The sequence below is a fragment of the Monodelphis domestica genome, chromosome 5 (assembly GCF_027887165.1).
Source record: "Monodelphis domestica isolate mMonDom1 chromosome 5, mMonDom1.pri, whole genome shotgun sequence".
In the NCBI taxonomy this organism is placed as follows: Eukaryota; Metazoa; Chordata; class Mammalia; order Didelphimorphia; family Didelphidae; genus Monodelphis; species Monodelphis domestica.
In genome coordinates this window covers 190,827,913-190,850,036 of record NC_077231.1, presented here as the reverse complement: position 1 = coordinate 190,850,036, position 22,124 = coordinate 190,827,913, and the positions used below count along the sequence as shown (strand labels likewise).

The 22,124-nt window shown below is 35.8% G+C and overlaps 1 protein-coding gene across 4 annotated transcripts in view; it reads right to left on the bottom strand.

Annotated features, from left to right (window-relative positions):
• Nucleotides 1-22,124, bottom strand: part of CPED1 (cadherin like and PC-esterase domain containing 1) — a 417,420-nt gene that overhangs the window by 39,679 nt on the left and 355,617 nt on the right. For 3 of the 4 annotated variants that reach the window (XR_008912281.1, XM_056799629.1, XM_056799630.1), the window contains 2 exons: nucleotides 13,609-13,726; nucleotides 5,795-5,931 (listed from right to left, as the gene is read on the bottom strand). Coding sequence is in view for 2 of the 4 variants with exons in the window: in XM_056799629.1 (XP_056655607.1) it covers nucleotides 5,795-5,931; nucleotides 13,609-13,726 (255 nt within the window). In the remaining 2 variants the exon portion in view is untranslated. Of the gene's footprint in view, nucleotides 1-5,014; nucleotides 5,180-5,794; nucleotides 5,932-13,608; nucleotides 13,727-22,124 lie in introns of all 4 variants that reach the window. The other variant, XR_008912282.1, reaches the window with a different exon arrangement.

Sequence of the window (22,124 nt, the reverse complement as noted above, 5' to 3'; positions counted from 1 at the left end):
ACATTTAGAAACAGAGGTTAAACTTGGCAAGGTCTTATAGCAAATAAAGGGGAAGGAATCAAAATAAGAACTCTTATGTCCTGGAATCTAATATAGTGATCTAGCCTCCACACATCCCATATGTAACATTCAGCTTACTCAGTATCATGTATTTTATTGATTTTTTTGGCATTTCAGTAAAATGCATATCTTTCTTGTTTTTCTTACTTCCTACAGACTAATTAACATGTGAAGTACTTAACATAAGAGTATTTCCAGCACTTGATGGTTTCAAGGGTATATCATAAATCCTGTTTGTGTAATATTTTTTACAAGTATTACATTATATGAATGGCTATTTTATTCATAAACATCTTCATCAACCTATTCACCCTCCATACTCACATGTGGCAGGAGTGAGCAGGAGAACCCTTGATCAGTTTTATGAGACCCCCTAATCTATCTGATGAAATTACAGAGCATAGGACTTTGTTAGAAGAGGGTACCTCCCAGGAAACTAAATATACATTTCAGTTCCCAGCTAAAAAGACACAGTAAATTGTTGGTTAATCTTGAATGACTGGAGCTATGTTAAATATGGCTAGAGATTACTCCAATAAGACTCCATTTCCCTGACTCTCAGTTGACAATCATTCAATGAAGCCCAGCTAGGGCCCCGGGCTCATTACATTGAAGGCCTCCTTCTGATAAAAGTAATCTTAGTAAGTAGTTTGGAAGGGATCATCAAATTGGGCAGAGGACCATCTTAGCATCCTTGCTACACACTAGCATGCTATATCTAGCCAAAGTGAGCATCTTGCTATCTTCCCTGTTACTGCCACTTTCTCTATACAGGCATCCCTCTTTTTGTTGTGCTTCACATATATTGTATGTGTGTGTGTGTGTGTTTAATAAGGTATGTGGCAACCTGTGTTAATCAAGTATATTGCTGCCACTTTTCCAATAGCATGTGGCCACATCATTCATCTGTATCACATTTTAGCATCTTAACATTTTTATATTTGCTTTAGTGATTTGTGATCAATGATCTTTGATGTTATAATTAGAATTGTTTTGGGCAACCATGAACCATGTCCATAATCGAAAGATGTTTTATATGTTCTGACAACTCCACTGACCAGCCATGTCCCATCTCTCTTCCTCTGCTCAGGCCTCCCTAGTCTCAGAGACACAATAATTTTGAAGAATATTACACAAACTTAGTTGAAAAACAACAGCAGAGATCAAGATGATTGACTCCAATTTTAAAAAGTTCTACTGTAGGTTAAATGCTACCAATTGGCATCACATACTACAAAGAAATATTTTGTGAAAGGAGGAGCCAATTGATGCAACAAACATCATTGTTGGCTTATTTTAAGAATTTGCCACAGCCACCCACATTTAACAACCACCACTCTGGTGAGTCAGCAGCCATCAACAATGAGGCAATGCCTTCTACCACCAAAAGATTATAACTTACTGAAGACACAGATGATGGTTAGCATTTATTAAACAATCATTTAAATTAAGATGTGTGTTGTTTTTAAATATAATACTATCACAATTTAATAAACTTTAATATATATGTAAATATAAGTTTTATACACACTGAGAAACAAAAAAGTGTGTGACACATTATTTAAAGATTTGCATTATTGTGGTGGTCTGAAACCAGGAACAGAACACTTTAGGCAAGGACTTCCAAAAACCTGGAGCACTCTATCCATGAAGACTTAAACTTTTTTTTACTTGCACTGAATGGAAGACAGCTGAATTGAACAGCTATCTTTTTTTTTTTTGGCCCATATTGTCATCTCTGTTTTCATCTTTCATCCTCCCCGATGATTTCAGAAGACAAGACCAATGCTTCATTCTCTCTGGCCACCTGACAAGGGTACCAGAGACCAGCGGTCCTGAAGCTGCTCCTATATCCCTTTTTTCTATCTCTATCCATTTTTTACATTTGGCATAGGGACTGAGACTTAACCTCTATACTGATGAAACCTTTGGTGAGTGGGGAAACTTCCTCAACCAATCCAATCATTACCTTAGCTGTAACATTGTCGTAGAGGGTTATGTAGGACACTTACAAGTTACATGACTTGCCTAAAGTCACACAGCCAGTCTGAGTACAAGGGGTGCCTGGAATATAGATCTTACTGGCCTTGAAGCTACCCTTTCTATGCCCTACATAATTCTCCTTCTTTCTTTGTGAGTAGTAATCAAATTCAATCTGGAAAGGCTTGGGCAACCAACTTACTTCCCTACTGTTCTACTCACAATCATGTTGGCTGCCTGGAACAAGGTTAAATTTTCCATTACTTCCCTTCATTTACACTAGGACCAACCAAAGTAGCCTGCTTTCTGTCCTCCTTCATACCTTCCTCTTGCTTTTGAATAAGCTATCCATGACTAGAATGTATTCTCTCTTCACCTCCACCTTTTTGGGTACCTAATTTCCTTCAAAAGTTAGCTCAACTACCACCTTTTATTGTTGTTGCTGTTCAGCCATTTTAATCATGTCTAACTCTTTCTGACCCCATTTATGGTTTTCTTGGCAAAGATACTGGAGTGGTTTTACAGATGAAGAAACTGAGTCAAATAGGGTTGTGACTTGCCTAGGGTCACACAGTAAGGGTCAGACCAGATTTGAATTCAGGAAGATAATTCTTCCTGAATCCAGGTCCAGTGTTCTAGCTATAGTGACAAGCTTCTACAATATCTTCTACATGAAAATTTTCTTGTCCCCCCATCTATGCTAGGGCCCCATCCTCCTGAAATTTCCTTATATTTATTTTTTGTGTTACCCAGGTTTCAGCCATCAGTGTTTTCTGTGCTACTGTTTAGGAATGCTTCTGGATTGGTAGAGAGACAACCTTACATGACTATGTGAGGGGTGAAGATAGTTCAAGAAATCTGGAAAGATATTCTTTATTCCTTATTCAAGAAAGATACGCGTGGTTCCAGATTCTTTTCAGGAAGAGATCAATAGGAATAGGAAATAGATTTGTAAAGCAGGACATGTATGGCGTGAGGAAATGGCACCTCACTATGCCTCTGATTTTTAATTTGCTTTTCTAGGGACTTTAAGGAATTTCCTCTTAGATGAGATGAAGCTCTCTATCTTAGTAGGATAAAAGATCTCTCTGGTCCTCAGTTTCCTCATATGTAGATGACATAATCTAAGGTCCATTCCAGCTCTAGATCTATGATTTTATGAACAGTTGTGGAGTGATACAGCTCAGTTTCTGAAGTTAGGAAATTTCATATCCTTCAAAGAATAATCACTGCTATGATTTTCATAACTCCCCCAACCACAACCTGATTTTCTACCACATCTATTATTATGTTTCTCTCATTTTAAATGAAGAGGGATCACTCTTTTTGGAGAAGCAAGTCAAATAGAAAGTTATTCCAGCTTCTGCTTTCCCCACTATACAAATCATATTTAGAAACCACTACCACAAATTTCTGGTCAGTCTAATGTCACAAACTACTTTGAAGGAAAGACATTCGCTACATGGTAGTGTAAGACTAAAGTACATTTTGGATGATCATATATTGAATCTGTAAGTTTTTCTGTGCTTGAAGTTCTGAAAAAAGCTAATTCTTTCTCACTTAGGAAGACCAATCTCTTAGTATATAAGAGACTCCTTTTAACTAAGAATCTATAGATAGTAGACTCAATATTAGAGACAGAAATAACCTTTCATCAGAGGTCAGTAAGCTGACCTGTAGGACAAATCTGGCTTGCCATTTGTTGTCATAGTATAGTTTGCCAGTCCCTGGTTCTTTTGCCTGATATCTTCATTTTACAGATGAACAAAATGATATTCAGAGAGGTTAACTGGCTTATTATTCAAAATAACTTTCCAGATTTAAGACAGCCCTGAGACTGTCTCATGCCAGGGCTGCTAACAAGTAAAAACAACAACAATAATAATGGCAAGCACCTCTATTGAAAGATTTCAAGAGAGATCAGTGGATAGAAGTGTCTGCATGCTATGGTGCATAGGGTCATGAAGATTTGGACATAACTGAACAGCTGAACAAAATAAAAATTAAGGTTTATAAAATGTTTAAAAATATTATCTCATTTGATCATCATAGCAATCAAATCTTACCTTTATAATTATCTTTTATAGTTCTTTCTTCAGTCTCTTTCTGTCTCCATCTCTGTCTGTCTGTCTATCTCTATCTCTTTCTCTACCTCCACCCCTCCTCCTATGCTCATGTTAATAACAAGTAGTGGATTTTCCAAGAGTTAAGAGAAAAGATGTGGAATGAAAAAAATATAACTTAAAGGCTGTTCAACCATTTGAATCACAAAGGATAAAAAGTCAAATTATAAAACTAATTATATACAATTGTGTTTTTCTTTGCAACATACCTGAAGTACTATATAGAGGCAAATGTTATTTTTTTCTTATTTTATAAATTAATAAGTTGAACCTTGTTAATTTTTGAAATAATCTATCCACAGTCACCCAGGCCACTGTGTATGAATGCCAAACCCAATTACTGTCAGATAATCTATTCACATGGAATTTGCTCAGTAATGCCCTAACCCAAGTTTTTTTTTAAGTATTTGATGAAATTTTGTGAAAGTCCCAAATGTGGCAACCATAACTATTTCTGATGTTCTCACTGTTACATTTCTAGAATTTTGAGTCTGTGCTGTCTGTCTGTATCACTGTGGATGATTTAGCAAACAGCGCCACCAGCAAGGATGAGGCCACCTATGTTTTGGTCTATTGGTTGAAATTTGGGTCTTTGGACTGAAGTTTGCAGAAAATGCTGTAGTGAGAGTGGTTCAAAAGTCATCTTTCTATTTCCCTTTTTCCCCCAACCTATTTGTTCTCAAAGATATGGATGGGTTTTGCAGTCCTGATCTCTTTTCATGTATCAATAGGGATTTTGAATATTAAATACATGTTTCCAATTTCCTATATAAGAGAGCTTAGAAACAACTAAAAAGACCCCTCCCCCAAAAAAGAAACTGTGAAAATGTGGAGAAGGATGTATTACTTACTTTAGATCAAAATGCATCTCAGTCTGTGTGCCCGATTCACTAATTAGAGATGTCTGTCAAATGCTACACAGTCAAAGCATGCCTATCAAGAAGAGTGTATTTCCAAGAAATCAGCTTAGAAGCCTCACTAAAGGAAAATTCAGTCTAGTGAGGTCCATGCGAGACCTGCCCAGGAATGTGAAAGAAGATCAGTAAGGTTAGTATGCAAGAGCAATGCCATGCATTCAGTATATAGTAGGAGAAATGAGATTCGCAAGCGGAACCATGTGGTTTCTTATGCTAAACTACAGATGTCAGTTTTAATAGCAATGTCTACTACAGTAGCTGCAGTTGATGAACTCAGTTGCTCCATGTTACCAAATCTAGTCAACGTGGCAAGCTCCCACAATTGATTTCATGCTGAAATGGCAGTTGAGGAATGAGGTGTGGTTTCAATATTGTCTGTGTCTAGCAATAAAAAGCTTAATTTCCAATCTTTGAAGAAATGGGTTAGGAATTTTTAAGGATCTCTCATGATAACATATATACATATATGTAGACATAAAAATCTATGAATCATAGTGCCCATCTGTTTTATTGGTACACATTGAAAAACAAAGCCATACATGTGAGAATAAAAGCAATGGTGTGACTTCTGGTGCCATAATGAGAATGGTAATTCACATCTTTTCTAGGATTTTAGAGTTAGCGAAGTGCTTTCCTATGAAAGTGAAGTCATTAGGTTTTGGTTTTTGTGCTACAGGTAGAACAAATAAATGGGCTTCTCCCATTGTGACCTACCTTTCTTCCTCTCAGACAGTGTTGGAGTTGAGTCTTTGACAGGACACTGTATTGGCAGTTATGAGGCTGCCATGTTATTTCTCTCCAGTCACAGGTTCTATTGTCTGAACAGCTAAGGCATGGTACAATCCACTGTCCTGGAGGGAAAAAAGTAAAACTTCTTTTACATCTTTCTCTTAATGGAAATTTTGATTTACTCTAGAATTTATTTCTAGTTCATTTTTTGTAAATTTATTCAATAATTTTATGTGTACATATGTAAAATGTCTTGTGCATTGTACATGTACAAATATATTTCAGTAATACCCTGTGATAATTGTGCAGATGCTTTGGATAAATGGTTTTCATCTACAGTGTTGGTAGATGAATAAGGTGATTATAAATGCTTTTCTATGCTGTTTTTTCCTATTTTCACTTTTGCAAGCAGAGTAAATTAAATTAAAATATTTTCTAAATAGTTATTAATCTTTTTCTTCATGGAAGAGACTTCTGTTTTCCCAGTTCACCCCACCACCCAGTCCAGCCCTGGTTTTTTGTTTGTATAGGGAACTCCTAATGTGGAAACTCTCTGATTTCAGATCTTTCCAGATCTGAAACGCCATCTATTTATCTATAAACCAAAGTGTTACTTATAGAATTGCCTTGGGTAGTGAGAAATTTAGTGAATAAAAGTAGAACTTGGGCTATTGCCTTTCTAACTCTGTAGGTATTCTTTTCATTTTGCCACACTAGCTCCTCATACCAAGGCATATTATAATAATATTTATATAACAATAATCATAATCAAAAGGAATTTTTCATTTGCAATATGGTCCTTTTCCTTTTTCCCACAATTACTTATTAAACATGACCTTTTGAGCTTGAAATTACTACCCATAGAATGCTTTACCAATCCCATCTTTGCCCTTGAAGACTTATGATCCAGACCAATGTCTCAGAGTGAATAGTATAATGATAATTACGAATTGAATGAATTTTGTTTTGCTTTGTTTTTCAATATTTAGTTTAATTTTCAATATTTAGTTTAGTCCTTAAGTTATCAAAAAGTAGGTGGAGAGTCCATTACAAAAGTGACTAGTTTTTAGATACTCCTTTGAAAAATATAAAGTTTGTAAATTTTGTAGCTGAGAGTCAGTCATTTTCTCCTTGAATGTTCATTAGAGGTCTACTGTAGGAGTATTAGCTTGAGGAGTGGTTCTGTGAGAGGTACAAATAATAAGAAATAAACAAACAAAAAAACTATGATTAAGTAAGTAGATAAGGTTTATTCCAAATTAGTATGAATGAGAAAAAAAGAGAAGAGGAGCCATCAAGAATAGAAAACATGGAATAGAAAACGAATCAGAAGAGAAGGGAAGGAAGAAAGGAGAGCATAGATTACAATGCATCATTGCCCTTTCTTCCTGTGTGAATATCACAGACCACCCTAGGAGATTTACTTAGTGCATCATTTCCTATTTCATAGGACCCAGCATAATAGTTGGACTGTCCATTTATCTCCTGCTCTTGCTACATGATTAGCTCTTTCTGAATTAGACATTTATTGAATGATTATTTTTACACTATTGCTTGTTCATAGGCTATAAAAACAATTCATTTTTTCCTCTATTAAACTGGGACTCATGCAATTTTGATTCTGTAAAGACTATAGCAAGAATATGGGGAGATTTTTTGTGGTAGAATGCCAGGCTTTTCTATTGGGGAGTATTCTAAGATTGGTATAAGTACAAAACAACAATTGTATAAGAAACCAAGCTATTCCCCAATTGACAAATATCCAAGGCATATGAATAGACAGTTTTCAGATGAAAAATCAAAGCTATCAATAATCACATGAAAAAGGGTTCTAAATCCCTCCTAATTAAAGAAATGAAAATCAGAACAACTCTCAGGTGCCACCTTACACCTAACAGATTGGCCAATACAACGTTAAAGTAAAATAATAAATATTGAGGAGGACGTGACAAAATTGGGACATTAATTCATTTCTGATGGAGTTGTGTATTAATCCAACCATTCTGGAAGGCAATTTGGAATTATGTGCAAAGGGCTTTAAAAGACTGTCTGCCCTTTGGTCCAGCAACACCACTACTAGGTTTGTACTATGAGAGAGGAAGTGCTGAAGAGTCTTGGAATGTTTGGAGAGCTGGGTGAGCTCTCCAAGGACAGACAGTTGGAGTTAAAGCAAAGGAGTCTGGGAAAGGACCCGGAGAGGAGTGGGGCTTTTGGTCTGGGATCTCTGGTTGAAGGTAGGAACTCTTGCTCGCTCCGGACTGACAGAAAGTCAGCCCAAGGGATCACTCTGGAAACTTCATCTTAAACCCTGGTGTTGCCTGATGGCCTTTGCCAACAATAAAGGGTGATAGGGTGGCAGAAGGTGGGGATTGGGTAAAGGGGTATGAGGTGTAAATTCCTAACCCCAAAGGTCCTTCTCCCTGGCTGACTCAAAAGGCCAAAACAGAAATTCACCTTCCCTTCCCCTAATTGTTATCTTAACCTAAACTATGGTATTAAAGTATGACAGGAATAGAAGTAAGGCAAGGCGGAGCAAAGATCTTCTGGGGTCTGGCTTGGAGGCTGTCCAAGTCCTTAACCCCTCAGGTCAGAAGGGACTAGAATCTCTCTCCTTTATTCTTGGCAAAGGGCTTCAGGCAACACCAGGGTTTAAGAAGAAGTTTCCAGGGTAATCCCTTGGGCTGGCTTTCGGTAGGTCCTGAGCCCCCCTCTTCTCCGAGTCCTTTCCCAGGTTCCTTTGCTTCAACTCCAGCTGTCTGTCCCTGTTGCTCATCCAGCTCTCCAAACATTCCAAGACTCTTCATCTTTTTCACTCTCACAGTGAAAGAGATGATAAGGAAAAATATCTGTACAAAAATATTCATAGCCTTACTCTTTGTGGAGGCAAAAATTAGAAAACAAGGGGGTGTCCCTCGATTAGGGAATGGCTAAACAAATTGTGGTATGTGATGGTGATGAAATACTATGGTGTTTTAAAGAATGATGATCTGGAGTATTTCTGTATGAACTGGGAGAATCTCAATGAACTGATGCAAAGTGGAATGAGTAGAACTAAGAGAACATTGTACACAGAAAGTAAAACATTGTGGAACAATCCAATGTAATGGACTTTGCTACTAGCAGCAATGCAATGATCCAGGACAATTCTGCAGGACTTATGGGAAAGAATGCTATCCACATGCAGAGAAAGAACTGTGGGAGTAGAAATGCAAAAGAATAACATATGACATGTTATCACATATGTGGGTATATGGGTATGTGATTTGGGAATTTGGCTTTAAAAGATTATTACAAAAATGAATATTATGGAAATAGATATCAAGTGATAATATTTGTACAACCCAGTGGAATTGCTTGTCAGCTCTGGGAGGGAGGGAGGGAAGACAGGAGGGAAAGAAAATGAATCATGTTAACATGGAAAAATATTTTTAAAATAAAAATAAATAAATAAAAATGATGAGGTTAATTAAGAAAAAAAGAAACAGACAGCAATAGTTTAAGTCACTTGTACATGATCACATAGGCGATGAGGGGTGAACTTTAATTCTAATGTTTGTTTTCTGCATCATTCCACCATTTTCCTGTGTTTTACTTACTTGTTTCTAGGTTTGGTTTATTTTATTATTTTTGTTGAAATAAAACACTGTTCTTAGTTAAAAAATAAATAAATAAAAGTACAACACATTTGGCCAATGAAAATTAGCTTTCCTTCTTCCTTTTCAATTCTGGGTTCACCTCATTGTCCATCTGAAGTGCCTATCCCAGATGTGTACTAATGAATTAACTCAGTGTACCAGCTTTCCAGTCTCCTGTTATAGTCTGAATCATAGGCAGTTTATTTCATTTTTCCTGAATAAATTGTTAGAATAGTCTCTTTTGAGAAGAAATCTATCTTATTAAGGAATTCCTATAATGCATTAGGCTTAAAGCAAGCAGCATATTATCATAAGCAAGCAGGAGTGACTAGAAGACCTCATCAACTTGGGGTCCCTTTTCTGTTGCATCAATACAAATTGTATCTGTAATGACAATGGCAAATAACTCTGGTAAGCAACAATCACCTTGTTTTATGCATCACTAATAATCTGTGTGTTTAAAGACTCAGTTTCTTCCAAAATTATATTTCTCAAGGAAACTGTACAATAATACTAAAATATGGGGAAGAAACTCCTTTGGGGAGAAGGACCATCAAGGCTGTATTTTTCTTTAGAGTCCAGTGCTTTTGGGGGAGTAATTAAAAACCAACATTTTTTAAGGCAAAGTGGTATGGTATAGAGGAGAGAGATCTAGCCACAGAATATGGAATCTTTGGATTCAAGTTTATTCTTTGAGGTAGCATCTGGGTAGCTCAGGGGATTGAGAGCTAGACTACAGATGGGAGGTCCTGGGTTCAGATCTTGTCTCATACACTTCCTAACTGTGTAACTCTGGGCAAGTCACTTAATCCCCATTGCCTAGCTCTTACCACCCTTCTACCCTGGAATCAATACACAGTATTGATTCTAAAATGGAAGGTAAAGATTAAAAAAAAAGTTTAGCCTTTTAAATAGACTATCTTTGTGACCATGGACGTGTCACTTAACCCATCATTTTCCTCAAATACAAGTTGCACAGTAGTTGCCATCTATATTGACAGAGGAAAATTCTTCATTAAGGAGTTCACTACACTAAGGAAATGAGAGACCCAGCCCCAAACCAATCAACAGCTAATACACAGTGGAAGAATATTGTATTTCTGTACCTTTTAGTGAATGGTGTGACTAGAGAGATGGGATCTGTTATAATAAATTGTTTGTTCCCTTTCCCCATGTGTCTCTTAGTGATCTAGAGACTATGTCAAATGTCAAAACAATGCATATAATTGAGAGCAGTTATTCCAATGACTTCAACCTAAAAAAAAAAACCCCAAAACCAATGAATTTGGTCAGTTCAATTTACATGTTGACACAGCCTGTTTGTGAGAATGCTTGATAATTTTCTTTTTTTTTTTAACAAGATCTTTCTATAATGGGGGACAAATGTGCTCCTGCTAATGAGATAGATTTTGTAGAGCAGGATAATATTTCTCAAGGAACAAAGGATCAGGTTTCTATTAGGTGGTCTCTCCTGTCTTACAAACTCACATACACTAACTCTGTAGGCAGCCGCACATTGTGCATGCAAACAGAGGGCCTCACTGGCCATTTGCCCCTCAGGCTGAAGAAACAAGCGGCCAGTTGCATGCACAATTAATCAAATATGAGTGCAATTAGTTTGTGGGCACAAAATTGCATGCACACTAAAAAGAGGCCTGGTTGAATCTCTTTGAAAACTTATCCCAAATAGTTCATACTAGTATATATTTTTAAATCACTCTAACTTCTTGCATTTTTGTATTTGGTAATAATGCTTTTTATTATTGTGAATTAGTAATGCTCCTTGAAATAATCATCTGAATAACATCTGTAGGATTTGGGTTCCTTGTCATTATAAATGATACCAGCTCTTAACAGTATGTGAAAGAATAGAAATATAAATTCTGTGTTAAATATCTGATCATTGGGTAAAACAAAGCTGAGTTTCCCAAAATAAAAGGCAACATGTGTGTTGGGAAGTGACACTATGAAGAATTAAAACTACCACTGTATTTTGGGAGATGTGCTGGTATTTGTAATTATTGCTTTATATTTAGAATAAGTGAAGTTTCAACTGGTTAGATAGATATTGGCTTAAGGTAACGAACCTAGGAAAACTTGTAAGGGAAATTCACCCTTTGGTCATTATAAAATGTAAAATGGTAGAAGATATATCATTGAATTTGTAGAAAACATAAAATAATATTGAATTTCTATTGAGGAGAATGTGTTACATTCTATAATGAAGGCACTCTAAATTTACTTCATTTCCCTGTTAAAATCATTTTTAATAAATAAAATGTTTCCAAATATTTCTCTTCTGTATAACCATAATCAGAACAACTTATGTTAAGGGGAAATTCTCATACAAGGATTATTCCTTAAATTTTTTTTCTTTGTTCTATTGTGTGTTAATTTTCATTATTTAATCAAGCAACACATTTTGGTCTTAGAAGGTTGTAAAATTAATTACATCCTATGTTGAAGGTCAATCAGGAACTAAGCATGAGAAAAGCACCAATTATCCCAAAAGCATGTTTAGCTGATGGCAAATGAAATGACATTTTGGCAATGGCACCAATAGCAAAGTAAGGCAATGGATACCAGTTGGACCAAATGGCTTTGCAATGTGATAGGAAAAAAAAATGTCTCCCCAACAAATTTGAACTGACCAACAGTTCCACCAGGGTTCTGGAATCAACTGTGTGATTAAGAACAGAAAAAGCTTCCTCCTGATTCCATTCAGCCTGATCTCCCCTCTTTGGCAACAGGGGTTTCTTGTGTCAGGGAAGCCTTTCTTCCCTGGCAGAAGCCTAATGTTCTGGTGAACATTGCCAATTCTTGCCCCGCTTTTCCTCTTGGCTTTTGTGCTTTGAGGGCTCATCGTAGTATATCCTCTGGGTTTAACACAGTCCTCTGCACACGATAAATGTTTGTTGAATGAATCAATGGATAGCATCATGGTATTACTCTACATGAACATACCATTTGCCAGAGTGGAATTCAGAATTATCTAGGTCTATCTTGGAGTTCACAAGGGTTTAGTTACTGAAGAACCAAGAAGACTGTTATAAGGCAGCCTACCCCATGAGGCAGAGATGCTATGATAGCTTTGTGGATATTTGATGAAAACCTACTATAATTTAAATGGACAGAAGGACCAGCTGATGGTCGAGGAATTCCTGTAATGTGACTTAGATTGTCTTGGTGGAGGAACTATTGCCTTGATTTAGTAGCGAAAGTGGAATTATATAGCTTTGTGAGGGTCATAAATTGCCATCTGATGAAAACATTTAGCTGAACACATCAATGTCTCCTTTGGCTGTGTGTGTGAGCACACCTCACCGATCAGAGAATCACAAATCATACAGCACACTGCATCTATCTCTCCCTCCTTTGTCATGACTGTAATTCATTATTTAGAACACATGTTGGTGAATGGTAATCTGCACGTAGCTGGCATGGTTCAATTTATAAACTGTGCATGAGAAATTGCAATTTGCCTTACCCATTTAAAAACTTATTGTTTCAAGTTCAAGCTGTGGTGTGAAGTTCATGCCAAGGCTAGACTGACTTCTGAGTATTTTCTCAGATCTTTTGGATGAGAGGAGATGCATGAGGGGTCAGGAGGGCAGAGCAGTAACCATGGATCTAACCTTTCTCCCATGTACCTGACCCCTCAGATTGAAATTAGCCCAACAACTTGCTTGCCTTTTACTGGAGAACTTCAATTGTACTTTCTAACATGTAAACATTTTGGAGGGACATGCAAGTACAAATCCTTTCACTGTAAGTTATTCACAAAGTTCCTGCAATTAAAAGTAAGTCTTTTTAAACGTCCATATGACCAGTAGAACATTTTTAAACTGGTCGAAATTTCCAGAGAAATCTTTGGTGACTTAAAAATATCTCAACATATTAAGAAAGTATATTCAATTTAATTTCTAATTAAAGCACTTTAAAATATGTGCCATGAATATCTACAACAATAAATACATGATTGACTTTGCATTGTTTTAAAGTTATTAAAACAAAAATTAAAACTTAAATGAATGACAGTTCAAACTGGAGATTTCTAAAAGCAAAAACATTGCTTGATTTCTGTCCTTGGACAATAAAAAAACCACATATTGACTTATATAAATGTTCTTTCTCAATAGGAATGATATGCAGGATAAAACTCACCTTTGATGTCCCCCGACTTACAAATCTTTAATTCAGGCTGGGAGATGGTTGCAATGTAATCAGATGACAATGGCTGTAATCCACAGGTTTCCTCTGGGTGAATCTTCAAACCACAATCCTATGTTAAAGTAATTGGAATTGTGAGTCATTATAATTATCAAAATCCATTGCAAAGTGAATTAAAAAGTAGGCATGTGTTCTTTACAGATAAATACAATTATTACTTTTATTTAATCATTAATGATGTCAATTTCTTCCTCCCCCCATTAGTACTAACTTAACTAAGGTAGTCTGAAATGGCTAATTGGTTATTTGCATCTATCACTAGGGGTTAAAGATTGATCTTAATAATAAGGTTATCTTCATCTCCAAATAGATATTTCTAAGTCTTGCCACTCCATTTTGTAATAAATGTTATCTGTAAAGGGAGGGTAAAAAAACTGGCTTTGCTCTAGGTGATGTACATATACCATGGCATAGTAATATAAATATATACATACAGACACACATTATATACATTATATACACATATTTTTCACAGTTAATGTGAGATGGGAGAGATTTGGGGAGTATATAATTTGGCAGATGAGTAGAATTAAATGCATATAATGTACCTTGAAGCATATTCTGTGTACAGTTATCACCAAGTTTAAAGATAAAGCCAAAATCCCATTACAAAGAAAGTTCTGTATATCACAGCTGTTTCCATGTTCTAGCATATGGTCCACAGTAACCGTTGGCCATGTTGATCTGGTTACAATAAATTTTCTATGTTGAATAATCGGAAATACCAAGTACTTTTTTGAATCTCTGTTCATATAAAAAGTCATTCTATATAATGCAAAGTATTTGAATACGAGCTGACATTACCACAACTCTAGTATTCTGATATCGGTAAATAATTTTACCATTTAACTGAATTTAGCCTTTGTCACACCTCAACCATGAAATGAGATTTCCAAACTGAATACGAAACTATCTAAGAAATTAGAGGAAAAGGGTAGAGGTATTATAGACCCTTTCCACATTTTTTTTTGTATTGGATTCTTGCTAATGACATACATATACACAGTTTGAGCAGAGTTTCATTTTCAACTTCTGCTAAGTGGTAATGAGAGTTGGAGTGATGTTTCCCAAGATAAAATTCCACTTTAGCTAAGTAATTACAATGATATTTTCCCTATAGTCAAGTATATATATTTATGTGCATAGGTATGATATATGATAAAGGTATATGTGTATGCAAGAGAAGCAATGCAAAGTAGAGGGAGTCAGCCTTGGAGGAAGAATGATTGAGGGTCAGCCTTGCTTTTGGGAATACCCTAATTCAAGCCTCATCACTCTTTGCTTCTTATTGGAGATAATTACCAAAACCACATCTGACCAGAATACTCTAGGAGCTTCATTGCTACCTGGTGTCTCCAGGATCAAAAACTCTTCTACTTGGTCTTTAAAGCCCTTTGGTTCTAAACTAAGTTTCCAGGCTAATTATATACTATCCTCCTCGATACACTCTAAATACAGGCCAACTTGATTTATTTCATTTTCCTTATACTCTACAGTCTGTCCTGTGCCTTTGCACAGCCTGTCCCTTCAGGTCAAGAGTACTTTCCCTTCTCACCCCCCTTTCATAATTATTTGGTTTTTGTCTTTGTATTTCCTGCTCTGAGCACAACATCCAGCACATAGTAGGCATCTCATAAATGCATCCTGCACTAAATTGAACTGAATACTAGCTATGAGATTTTAAATATTTTCTAACTCTAAAACTCTTAAGTTACAGGCAAATTGCTGATTGTCATACCATCATCCATTGTATCCCATGTTGGAATTTCTTTGCATTCATGAAATCCCAAGTCTGGACCCCACTATGCCCTAAAGATACATACACATACAGTATGCCTATATCTATACATACATTTATATGAGTATATATGTATATTCATATATTATGTGTATATACAGATATATGACATCCACACACATTTCTATTGCTATATTTCCATATCTATAAATTAGCATATACACAAAAATCCTAACACAAATCAGTTAATGAATATTGAATATATTCAAATCTATAAAAATGATTCAAACATCTATTAGTAATTAAGATGAATTCCAACTTAATTCAATCAGAAAGCATTTATAAAACCTCTGGATGATATGAGGTACTATGTAGTTGGAGATTCAAATATAGGGATATCCTTTCCCTCACCTCAATTTCAAATAGTTCCTGCCCTGAAGGAGCTTACATTTCTGATCAGCACAATGATTATGATGAGCACAATAAAGAAGTCAATTAAATCTTTTTTACTAATGATATTTAAGTGGTGAAAAATTGGCTTTGATGTATTAGAAAGGTAGAAGGAATCAGTAGAACTCGTTCCTTCTTGTTTGTTTTGATTGTTTGAAGTCTTAACCAACCCATTTAATGGATTTGAATGGAAAGATGTTTCTTTCCATTTGTTCATGCACTTATCTGCAAACATCAGCTTCTCAATACAAGCTATAAGCCAATTGTCTGTAAGAGTAGTTTGGTAAATGTAAATTTAAAAAATTACTCTACTTTCATTTTTGCTAAAGTTTGTCTATGTGTATGTTTGTATATTCAATGTTAAAATCATAAAAGCATAACATTTTGAATTAGAAGGGGCTTTATGTGTTCATCTAGTTCAAGTCCACATCCAGGCCAAGCATCTTCTTCTTTTTTTTTTTTGGCAACATCTTTGACAGAAGATTCTATATTTGAATACTTGTAGCATTCAAAACCGTTTACTTCTACTCCATTGTTCTCTTATGGTAGCTCTAATAGAAAGTTCTTCATATTGACCTCAGTTTGCTTCTTTGTGACTTCTCATATTACCCTTCTTTGGACCTCTGCAGCAACTTAGTACACCGGAAGACTATCCACTTATCATTCTATGATTCCTTTATTATAATACATTCTATTCAACTTCAGAGTCCATGAAATATGAAGATGACCATCATGTCCTCCATGGTTTTTTCAAATATTCCTGAACATCCTTTAGTTTCCTCAGTCAGTCCTCTTGGGATGTGATTTCCCGATTCTTTGCCATTCTGGTTATCCTCTTCTGGATATACTGTAGTTGATCAAAGACTTTCATAAGTAAATGTGGTGCCCAGAATTAAACACAATACTTCAGATGTGGTCAGACCAGTGCAGAGTGCAGTGGTTATATTACCTCCTGTAATCTGCAAAGTGAATTTCTACTAATGCATTGGGCTCTCTTTTTGGTGGTGGGGGGAGGGAGGTTAAGTCATAGTGTTGGCTTATATTATGTTTATAATAAATTAAAACCCCATTTGTTTTGTTTTGTTTTTTTCACATGAATGGCTGTCAAGTCAGCCAGCCAGGTCTCCATATTCTGGACTGGTATGACTGATTTTCTTGAACCTTTAAATTTATTGCTATTAAATTTCATCTTGTATGTTTCAGCTCAGAATTTTGGCTTGAGATAGTTTTTGAATTAAGTCTGTCATCTAGTGTTTTAGCTAACTTTCTTACCTTTGTATCATTTGCAAATTCAATAAGGATGACTTTTATGTATTCATCCAAATGTCTAATAAAAACTTTGATGAGCACAGGGCTATAGTATTCTACTAGAGATGTCCCTCCCAATCAATCCATTAATCAATACTTTTAGGGTCTGTTTGTTTAGTCAGATTCACTTTGCTCAATAATCCATTTATTCTGCACCATTTGAAAGTCCATCAGAAGTCTTGCTGGAATTAACATGACTATGTGTGACATTCCCTTTGCCTAGCAATCCAGTACTATCAAAAATGAAATTAAATTAGTTTATTATAATATGCTTCTAGAGAATCCTTTCTAGATGCTTGTTGAACACCTATTTAGTTTATTCTAGAATCTTTGGGAATCACTGTCCAGTTTTTCCTTTGTTTTGGAACTGAATTTATTTCCCTTTTTGAAAAGGGTGCAGAACTGTATACTTAGAGAATTACACCTTCAGTGATTGAAAGAACATGCAGTTATGATCTTAGAATGACTTCAGATAACTTTGCTATTTTTCATTTCTAAAGATTATTGACAGTCACTCTAAGATCAAAATCAGACTTTTCTGATAATTATGTCAAAAACAAAACAAGATTATTTTGCTACACAAAGAACAAACTAGCATCATATTGAACAAAGAACAAACATAGCACATCATATGGCTTTTGTACAGTGTTGTCACAAAAGAGTCCTTCAGAAGATTCATTACTTTCTGTGTTCTCTGGATGTAGAAGCTGATTAGACATGAAGATCTATCACAAAAGCTCAGTAGGATATGGCAGGGGCAGGTGCATTTCAGTATCCCCCATCATATTGGGTCATGGCCATCTGGGCTATATCTTCCAGTAAATTCCACTTAGATACATAAAGCATAGATTGGCCTCTCCTTTCAATTTTTAGTAGTTTGGTGGTAAGGTCCACCACATAACCAACCATACAGAGAGTATTTACTGCTAAATATTAGGGAAAAGTTGGAGAGAAGTATCACTCCTCCTAGGGTACTAGATTTGGAGTCAGGAAAACCTGGGTTCAAATCCAACATCTGATATGTTGGGCAAATAATTTAACCTCTCTGAGGATCAGTATTTTTCTTCTGTAAAATAAGGAAGTTGGACTAGATGCCTTTTAAGGTCCATTCCAGTCCTAAACCTGTGGCCCCATGACTCTAAAGTTAACTTGATGAATGCAGGACCTATACTAAATTTCATTAAAAAGAAATCTCTCATTCTCTTGATCCACATTGACCTAAATTCAAAAGTAAATTTAACTCCTGTTGTGTTATAATTTCATTATTAAAATCAATATTTCTCCACCCATTTCCCCACTCTAGTTTTAGTTTGCATCTTTTTTGATTTCTTTGCAGCATGAGACAATTACCCACTTTTCCCCTCCAAAGTCTCTTCTCTCTGGGTTTTTGTAACAGTTTTTTTTCTCTTGATTCTCCTGCTGCCTATATGCCACTCCTTCCAAGTCCAGGAAATTTATGATACCCCATACTTTATTTTTTTAAATGAACAAAAACCAACTATTAAGAACTTATTAAACCAACATGGTTATCATTTTCCTTGGCACTTCTTTCACTTCATACTCTCTCAGTGACCCCATCAGTTTCCATGAATTAAATTATCATCTCTATGCAAATGACCCCCAGATAGATATAGACCTAGCCTTTTCTTTCATCAATCTCCTATTCACCATTTAAAACTGGATATCCTATAGACTTTATATTTGATATTTCAACAATAGAACCCATGATTTTTGCACTGAAACTACTCTACATCTCAGCTTTCTTTTTTCTATCAAAGACCCCATGATCTTTTTAATCTCTCAGATTTGCAACCCTGGAGTCATCATCCACTTTTCACTCTCCCTCACTTCCTGATCTAATCAAGTGTTGCTTTTTCTGCTTCCAAAACATCTTTTTAATCTATTCCCTTCTCTTTATTTGTAGGGCTACTGACATAGTTTAATCAATCATCAAACCTTTTTCCGGACTCTATATTAATCATTATGGATATAAAGACCTATTGCCTGGAATATTGAAATAGCCTCCTTATTGGTCTCCCAGTCACAGTACTTTCCCTTTTCCAACCCATCCTCCATAGGGCTGCCAAAATGAGCTCCCTAAAAGCACAGATCTGATCATTCCCTTGGCTCCATAAACTTCAGTAGCTCCTTATCTCTTCCTGGACCAAAGCCACAATCTTTTGTTTGGCATTGAAAGTCCTTAGTAACCTACTCCAAAGTGCCTCTCCAGGTTCCTTATGCAATACTCCCTTTCATTTACTACTCAATCCAGGCAAACCGAACTTCTTGCTTTTCCTCACAAATAAAATACCATTTTTCCTCTTTATTACTTTGCATAGCAATATGATTCAGTGGAAAGATAACAGAGAATCTGGTTCCACTTATAAATCTGATATTACTACCTGTATACATTTGAGCATTCTTTCCACTTTTCTATGCCTTAGTTTCCTCATTCATGCAATGAGGAAATTGGATTAGATAGCCTCTGAGGTCACTTGTGACTCTGAATATGAAACTGTGATCTGTTCCCGCAAATTACTCCTTCCAATTCTCTCTCTTTAAACCTTAGTTTCCAGCAGTTCTTAGCTCAAGGGTCACTTTGTGAATAACTATTCAACTATTCCTATTCCATATGCCCCTCCGAAGCCAGCTGCTTATGCCTCTGTTTTCAAATTACCTTGCATTTCTTTTATAGGGTTTATTTGTGTTAAGATTGTCTCCCTCAATAGAATAGAAGCTCTTGCAAGGTAGGGATGGTTTCATTTTTGTCTTTGCAAGCCTAGTCCCTAGCACAGTGCTTTGTACATAATAGGTACTTCATAAATGTGAATACACTGACAGTCACTTAGCTTTGTTGAAACATGGAAAATATGGAAGTAAGAAGTGTGAGATAAAATTGGAAAAACAATCATAGATTTGGAGTTGGTAAGAATCTTAGAGACTGTCTAGTCTAACTCTCATTTTATAAGAAAAGAAAGTAAACTATAGAGAGATTAACTAACTTGTCAATAAATATTTTAATAATAATATTAATAAGGCAGGATGTGAATTCAGGTCATCCTGATTCTAAGTAGAGTACCCTATCTACCATGTCCTCTCTTCTATAGTATGTAATATACTATCTAAGGAAAGTATAGCTGTCAGATTATAGAAGTCCTTGCTGAAGTCCTTATTTGGTAGGTAGTAGGGAAGCATGAAAATATGTTCAACAAAGGGTTGGCATGATTAGATTTTTCCATAGGAATTAAGACCAGAGTGGCAAGCTGCCATATTACTTCTCCCAGTTTCTGAGAGATAAATTGTCATTTGCAGACAAAAAAACTTATCAGCCATTTTGCTTTTAAGCAAAGTAAGATTTCAAATAGATGTTTAAATATTCAAATAATTCCATTACTATATATCTCTTTGGGATCAGATTTAAAACTCTGTTACAAAAATATCATCCACATCCTCTGTTTACCTTGGTGGTATGTAGTACATTTTTTAAGGATATAAATTTCATTTTTCTTTCTTTTTGAACTCAACAAAAGTTCATTTTGTTTCTTTATATATATACTTGGTGCAATAGCATATCTGTGGCTATTAATTTTGTTTCTAATTTGCTTCTGCTATTTTCACCTGACATTTTCTAGGGCTTCCATGTTGCTTCTTTCTAACCTATACTGTTTTTCCAAACTAAAATCCTGTTCTTGTTGTTTTAGCTGAACAGTTTATTTCTTTTTGCCCTCAAATTTAGTTTAAAGCTCTTGTATTAAGGTTAACAACTCTCCTGCCAAATGCATTGCTTCCAGTCTTTTTGGGAGGCATTCTATTCCTTGCCAAGCGTTTTTTATTCTGGTTATTGTAAGCCATTCTCCAGGAAACCAAAGCCAGCTCTTCAATACCATCTATACAGCCAGCTGTTCACTTTCCATATCCTCCTTTCTTTTACAAAGCCGTGACCTTCAAACAGAAGAGATGAAAACACCAGCTGTTCCCTCAAGTCCTTCAGTTTCTGACCCAAGACTTCAAAGCCTTCAGAGATGCATTCCAGGTTTCTTCTGACTGTATCATTCTTTCTCATATGAACAGGCAGAAATAGGTAGTGATCAGTGGTTTGATGAGTCTTGGCAAGCTATCCAATTTGTCTAGGATAAACACTCCAGGAAGACAGCACATGGGCTTTGCCTCTCAGCACAGTAATACGAACTCACATTTACAAAACATTTTAGAGTCCAGAGAAGCAGCATGACCTTGTGTATAGAGAGCTAGCTTGAAGACAGGTAAAATTAGATTTAAGCCCCATCTTGGACACATACTGTCTGAGTGACTCTTGGTAAGTCACTTAACTTCTCAGTAACTAGAACAATTTTCTAAACTTATAGAGAAGTTATTGATCTTCACTGGTAGATGAAATTCTTCCTTTGAAGCTCCCTTCACCAAGGAAATCATAGGTCTGGCTCATATCTCTTCCTCTTTAGAGTACACAACATGATTTCCCCATAACATTTCCTCATAACACAACATGATACATAACATGTAAGGTAGTCTGGGTAGGAATAATCACTCTTATTTTACAGATAAGGAAAATGAAACTAAAAATTTTTTTCAGGGTCACACAGCCAGTAAAGTGAAAAAATCAGGAGTCAAATCTAGGGTCTCACAATTCCAGAGTTTGTTACTTTTTGCCTTGTTTTATTTTTATTAAACTTTGCCATCTTTCTCTGAATGATAGATCTCACTTGGAAATCTTAAAGTGGCATTTCAGTGACCCATTACATTTGCATCTCCGTTTGCATCTCAACTTTAGTTTGTCAATTTACTCAACAACCTCATCATCTTTTCCTGGCACGGGCAGGGTTCCCTTTACCTTCCCTTCTAGCTTCTGATCATATTTTGGTCCCTAGTAAGTAAAGCAGGAAAACTGGTATCACAATTCTTGGATGAACAAACTCTAGGAATTTTCTTGGTTGAG